The 6,898-nt window shown below is 44.5% G+C and overlaps 1 protein-coding gene across 1 annotated transcript; it reads right to left on the minus strand.

The window, feature by feature from the left end:
• Nucleotides 1–2,308: 2,308 nt before the first annotated feature.
• Nucleotides 2,309–4,162, minus strand: LOC119286856 (transcription factor MYB52-like). The gene is made up of 3 exons (XM_037566322.1): nucleotides 3,751–4,162; nucleotides 2,892–3,329; nucleotides 2,309–2,783 (listed from the first exon to the last, which is right to left on the minus strand). Exons 1-3 carry the CDS (start codon nucleotides 3,863–3,865, stop codon nucleotides 2,614–2,616), a joined length of 723 nt encoding a protein of 240 aa, XP_037422219.1. The 5' UTR covers nucleotides 3,866–4,162; the 3' UTR covers nucleotides 2,309–2,613.
• Nucleotides 4,163–6,898: the final 2,736 nt, after the last annotated feature.

A 6,898-nucleotide genomic window follows, 5' to 3' on the forward strand; every position in this document is an offset into this window, starting at 1 on the left:
GAATCAAGGATTGCCTGCTACTCTGTCTATAGATCCGTGTCACAAGCGTTCCCCACATCCTCCTCCGGCTCCTCTTCCTGGTCGTCAACCTCATTCTCCTCAACCCCCAAGTCCTTCTCCGGATCCACCGCGTCCGGAGGTAGCCCCGCGGCGATCCGGGCTTTGCACCTTGTCCAGATCTGCTCAAGGAGCTACATCTAGCGCTCCGGCGTTAGATATGGGTAGCTTCTTACCTGGCGGCATGGTGGCATGACTACTAATGGTGGCGAGCGGCCATTGGAAAGTGCGGCGGCGGTGGAAGGGAGGGGGGAATGTGGACGGATAGGGTTTCGATGTCGGCGGTCGGCTTAAATAGCCGGGCTAGGCACTACGCCGCCCGCCAGAGCGGCGCCACACGGCGCCATCGGTCCGACGAAGGAGACAAGTTTCAGACTGTCGGGTTTCAGAGTGTTTTCCTGTGGGACCCCATCGTCACTCCGATGTGGCGAAAGCGTCCGGGCACCCCTATATCCACCCCAGATTTGGGTTGTATATGAGGGGTGCCGGTCAGCCCGGACGTTTGAGGCCCGTTTGAGAAGTTCGTCTGTGTCGATTTTTTGTGACCGATCACTGACCGGACCGTCCGTCCGGACGTTTAAGGTGGGTTTAGGGTGCCCGACGCTCCGACGAGTACTTGGTTTGAAGTGTGAATTCATGACTAACTTGTAGTCTTTTTTACATAGCACGTCACTATGGCCCATGTATACCTTTTCCTCAGCGAAACGTCAATTGTAAAAGTCGTTGATCCAGGTTTGTTAAATGTCATGTCGATCAGGTCAATATAGTACATGAGGCTTCACCGTTACACCGTCTAGGGCAACAGGTTTCCAAAAGCGATTCGACGACAAAGGAAGCGTGAATGGATCAGGCTTGTGCGCCGAAAGGCGACAACGATCAATTACACACCGCGCATCAGCTTTCGTCCATTTTCACTTTCACTCGGATGGAACGTGCATTTCATCCGTGCGAGCGAGCTTAGCTTAGCTAGAGTGGAGGTCCAAATCAGGGAAATTTGCGCGGGGATTGTTAACTGACGTCAAACGGCTGACTGTTGTAGCGATGATCATGGAGATGTTCGCGGACAAACCGGTAGACGATAAAAATATGGTACACGGATGCCATCAGCTGGCTCCTGCATGACTGATTCAACACCATCACCAACGTGTCCACTTACAGCACATTTACACATCACGCTGCTCATGGGGTAAGGCGTATCGCTTAATGCAACCTTAACTTTTTGTTGCACCTACGTGTATATATAACACGATAAAATGAGTTAATACTATATAATGCTCCTCCCTTTTATCTAAAAGTATATAACATGATAAAATGAGTTATTATTACTATATATAGCATGTAAATAATCAAGTAGATGCTATAGACACCTAGAACAATATTTAATAATATGACGAAATATTTATGCAAAACACCTATCGCGAGCACACACAAGGAAACTGCATACATGCATGCAAGTGAAATCCAATCTACGGGCAATACCGTTGTGGTAAAGGCGGTAATTTTAGAGAACTCATTACAAGCAAGTGAAATTCAATCTATGGATGGCACCGTTGTGGTACATTACCACATGACATAGAGGGGGTGGTCATAAACGCCTATACCGGAATACCGGAATCAACAAACCACATATGATAAAATCGTAATAATAGAATATGATCCTAGCATACATAAGCACACACATCCTTCTAGTAACGCGTACTAAAGGCTCCGTGAGTGTCAAGTTTAGTGAAAGTCACCTCCATCTTTAATGAGACATAGAGAGCAACAAAAATGAGGTTCAATCTCTGATGGACTGCCATTCCCTGGAGAGTTTATGTTGCCGCAGTCATTTTAACTGTTTGTAGGTTATCAACAGCTATGCCGATATAGCCTTAGCTGTTTTGTGATCTTGGCAGACAGACGAGTCTAGCTCGTGTTGTTCTGCCAGGATTGTGCATCTTTTTATTTCCTTTTGCTGCTTCTAGTCCCTGGTAGTTGTAACAAAAGACAAGTGGTTCTGATATATGGAAAGCGGAGAGGGGGCTCTCTTTATCAAAAAATAATAATCTCTGATGGACTCGCGGGTACAATATACAAGGGGACTATTCTGTTATCTTTGACAGTGGAAGGTCCTAGGGGAAAAACTATCTCATGACTGATTAAAAACCCATAATAACCAATAATCAAACAGATTAAATGACTTATTAAAACATAAAAAAACATCCCATGACTGATTAAAACCCCATAATAACCAATAATTAAACATATTAAATGAGAACAAAAAATGTTTATTATTAATTAAATTTACAAATGATGAGAGAAAAGCCTCGTTCTCCATATCTCACGAAGAACTCTGCATGGACGGGCATATACATGCATGTGTGCGTACATCAATAAATTAAATGTACATGTCATATATATACTTTTGCATTTCGCTTAGCTTCCTCTATAAGTATATTTGGTGTTAGATTGCTACAGATGTAGCATGGCCCGGCCTCCTCACAAAGCATTACAAGCTGCTTTGGATGCACCACCCCTAGTTAAATACTGACCCATAACACATATAGATAAGATAAATCACTGACGAGAAGTCCCAACCTCCATGAAATCTATGAGCGACACCTGCCCTTCGGCTTGCTGATCGTCGTCGTCGTCCCGGTTCTCCTCGATGCTCGAGCCGCACTTGGTGTCGCTCGAGCTCACGTTCACCTGGAGGAAATCGTAGAACTCCACCGATCTATTCGTATCTGCAAAACAAACCCTAATTGACTCATTCCAGACATACAAGCTAAACTGATGGGAGAACGCTCTGTATACTAGAACCCTGCATGCATGCAATGGATCAATCATTTCACCTTCATTCGTGGATGAGCAGTAACCCTCCTTGCTACTGTGATGGCTGATCGCGAAGGGGGCAGCAAATTCTCTGCGGTACTTGTGGAGCAAGGCGGCCATGGTATTCGTCTCCGGAAGTCTCGGCTTCTCGCCGCCCGTGGTGTTCTTAGGGCTCTCGTCTTTCTCGGCACCGGCGGTGGTGGTGGAGGCGGCGGCGGGCGTGGCACGTCTGTTGGACGACAGCCTCATCCGCTCCCTGCACCGGCGCGCCATGATCACATGCCAGTGGTTCTTGACGGCGTTGTCGGTGCGGCCCGGGAAGAGCCTCGCGATGACGGCCCACCGGTTGCCATGGACGCGGTGCGAGGCCAGGAGCAGCTCCTCCTCCTCCTCCGAGAAGGGGCTCCGGTTGATCCTCGGGTCCAGCTGGTTGAACCACCTCAGCCTGCAGCTCTTCCCTGAGAAATCACAGACACAACAGGTCATTTTCCATGGGTTTTCTCGTTAATTAATCATCTAAGAAGCTTAGGCGATGTGCTTGCAACGACACCATGGATAGATAGCTTGTGCGCGATAGATGAATTAGGAACCAAGAAAGGTAAAATTAACTCTCTAAGTGGCTAGCAAGCTAGTAGATAAAATTGCTCCACAAGTGATAGAGATGCCATATGCACATCAAGGTGAGCATGACACCCTAACAAATCGAAATTCTCTCGTGGACTAATTAACAAGAAATCCCCCAAAAGTCAGATAAGCTTAACGGAACCGGATTGCGCCTTAACGGAACACAAAGTACACCTAATTAGCCAATAAGAGAGATTCATTCATTCCACAGATGATCGGTTGATGATCATGCATGCATACATGCATGTCTCGTACCTGATCGGCCCTGGAGCTTCTCGGCGATGGCGTTCCAGTTGTGCGGCCCGTACCGCGCGACGAGCTCCTTGAGCCTCTCGTCCTCCGACGGCCTCCAGTGGCCTCTGGTGCACATCCTCCCTCGATCGATCGCCCAAATAAGCAACAAATCTCTCTAACCTCTATGGATCCCTCTAGCTAGCTATCTCTTAAATATATAATTAGATTTGAAAAGCTAGCTGCACATAAACAGCAGCAAAAGAATGAACTAACTAACTAAAGCTAGTTTAAGACCAAGATCGATCGATTCGAGGGCCACTGGAGAGAGATGAACAAGATGCAAAGAGAGAGAAGGGAAGAGAAGAGACAAAGATCGGCAGGATGAGAAGAGGCAAGAGAAAGATAAGAGGTGGGGGATATATAGATAGATAGAAAGGTGGGGAGAGGGGGCCAAGGGAAAGTGATGAGCAGGCAGTTTCTCTCTCTGTCTAACTGGCCAACCCCAGCGAGCTCTCGTTATTGTTGATCGGTTAGTGAGGGAGAAGATAGCGAGTTGGGAGATGGTTACACCGGAGTTAGTTTGATGCTACGTGTGCGCTAACGGGTGGTTTTGTACGTTAAGCTTCGCGAGAGGGGAATAGAAAATGTTAGTTACATGCTATCTATAGCTAGAGCTAGCTAGGTCCACAAGATCAACGAACTAATCTGCAATGTCTCGCCACCAGTTACATTTGCTCAACAAACAACATACGGAAAAGAAACCATTTAAGCTCACTGTTTGTGTTTTCTTGTGTGTGTTTGTGTCCCCAAGCATGTGTGACGTGTCATGGACAAATGCCAACAACTTACTACTATGACATTTGCGGCAACCGGTGGCTTATATTATAGCAACAGTTGATTTGAGAGTTACAACTAATAATTACAACAAATTCTGTTGTGATTTTTTATTACTTAACAAATCAGTTTGGCCAAACCAATGTTATTCTGTGCTAGCTAGCTTGTGCTTATCTTGTAATTAATTAAGCTGGTGCAATAATTAATTAAGCCTGCAGGTTGGATCACTATATTACATATGTGCCTTTCAGAGAGATCATTTGTTACTGTCTTTCACAGACCGGTGAGCCGGTCTTGGTGTGCAAGGAAAATTCTGCACTTGGTGCACCTAATGTTTTTTGGGGATTTTGGGGGCAGAAAGATGCCGCTAGCTGCAGGGTTGCTTGGTGGGGGGAATTCTGTTGTTCAGGTCTCAACATCCCTCTGATGTTTCAAACCTACAACGTCTACTTAGAACCAACCCGTCACTCTCCTTCCCCAAATGTACGCCGCACCTAACTACAACAGTAACATACCTTAAAATAGGTTCTGCTGCGTTCGCCGGTCAGCTGAATAACCTCCTTTTCTCTTCCTTTTAGATAGCAATTAGCTCCAAGCCGACTAATTAATCGTCCTGGTCACTACTTCTTGTCTTTTCATTGCTATACCATACAATGCTTTCATTCTCAGGGCTAGTGCAATATTGCATGCATGGGCATTAATGAACAAGAACACTAATTAAGTATTAAGTAGAGTATAAACAGATCAACATGCTGGCTAGTTGATCTGTACGTATACTCCATTACAGTACGACTTGTTTGATCTTCTGCTTGCCTAAAATAGGCAGTATAGTTAATGAACAAGAACACTAATTAAGTATAAACAAATCAACCGTACTACTACTCAGAATTATTTATGGGGAAGACTTTGTTTCTGCTTGTTAATTGGGAACAAAGAGCCAGCAAGTTAATTGTTACGGGTTTTCCTGTGCCGTTGGGCGCCTCAGACCTACCTGGCCAATCAATGCAATTCTCTATTCGGTTGCATTGCTAAGCATGCATAATTATGTCAACTCACTACTCTACACGCATGCTACGTACTAGTTTGTTGTTTTCAGTGTGCGGAAATGTTTGTAATTCCGTTTGTGCGACTTAATTTGGAACAGCTCTTTCGGCGGCGCAACTTTATGTTATGTTTCAAGATAATCAAATTTGGCTATTGGACGAAACAATATTCTCTATATATCAGATTAATACTAGTTAGTGTATGGTATGTGTATTTTGGCAGGATCTCGGTGTTTTTCAGTTGGTACAAAGCGGACTCTTTGCCGAGTGCCCATGAAAAATATACTCGGCAAATGGCCGAACACTAGGCAAAGACAGATTTTCCTATAGTGATATGTGTCAACACTGTGATTTCATTAGTTATAGATTGGCAAATACATGTACTAGCCATGCACAAGTAGAAGAGAAAAATTGTTGTAATGTATATCTCTAAAACCGAGAACAGAACATAGCTCGAGTGGCTTGAGAAGCATGTCTATCTATGCCTTCCCCGCGTGGGTTCGAGTCCTGATGGGGCTCCCCAAGGCTCTCATTTCTTTTAAGATGTTGACTCCGGATGCTAGTATCCTTGTGTTCGCATTTTTTTATACTCCGTATTTCTAAAAGCATTCGTTGCATAATACGTACATGAACATGCAAATTGTGTGTATAGATTGAAGAACACACGCATGAAGTTCCAAAAAGTACAAACATTTTAGTAAGAGTGTATTAGTAATTTGGAACATAAAAGAGGTTACTGTTATGTCTCTATCTTTATTGCTTTTTCTTTTTAGCTTTTCCTATATAGAACATAGCCATCTTTTTTAAGATGGACTTTTAAAACTTGGGTGATGGAGCCTTGACAACTATATGAAACATTCCTACGATAACGAGTTTGTATCACGGTAACAGCAACTACCTGCCAGAAGTTCACATAAATTCGTTCCTTCCTGCCGTGGATTGCTTTGATGGTCAACAAAAGAGGAGCCGCTAGATAGGCAGCTTGTGCTTGTGCGGTGCTTCTATTGCGGGTAAGATGCATCACAAGAGTTCTAGCGAGCTAGATGTCAGCCTCAACCGTTGGCCTAACTCTGTTCCGTATGCATGGCGCAGATAAAACTCCTTAGATTTTAAGCAACAAACACCGATCAGCTTAAGAAACGTTAAAAAAAAAACTCAACTTGCTGCTGGTATGCATCTTTGTCTTGGACTAGTGGCAGCTGGAATTGACATATATACACGCACACTGAACTAATTACTTTTCGAAGGGTGGCATGTTATACACGTTCTTTTTATAAAAGAGTATGTTGGGC

This window comes from Triticum dicoccoides, chromosome 4A (genome assembly GCF_002162155.2).
Source record: "Triticum dicoccoides isolate Atlit2015 ecotype Zavitan chromosome 4A, WEW_v2.0, whole genome shotgun sequence".
Lineage (NCBI taxonomy): Eukaryota > Viridiplantae > Streptophyta > Magnoliopsida > Poales > Poaceae > Triticum > Triticum dicoccoides.

What these genes read in the sequence shown, in the direction of transcription:
- LOC119286856 (XM_037566322.1), bottom strand. Translation starts at nt 3,865, where the DNA reads ATGTGCACCAGAGGCCACTGGAGGCCGTCGGAGGACGAGAGGCTCAAG. An exon ending in GAAGCTCCAGGGCCGATCAG is followed by an intron (nt 3,330 to 3,750) that starts GTACGAGACATG and finishes GTGATTTCTCAG; the next exon opens with GGAAGAGCTGCAGGCTGAGG. An exon ending in CTGCTCATCCACGAATGAAG is followed by an intron (nt 2,784 to 2,891) that starts GTGAAATGATTG and finishes TTTGTTTTGCAG; the next exon opens with ATACGAATAGATCGGTGGAG.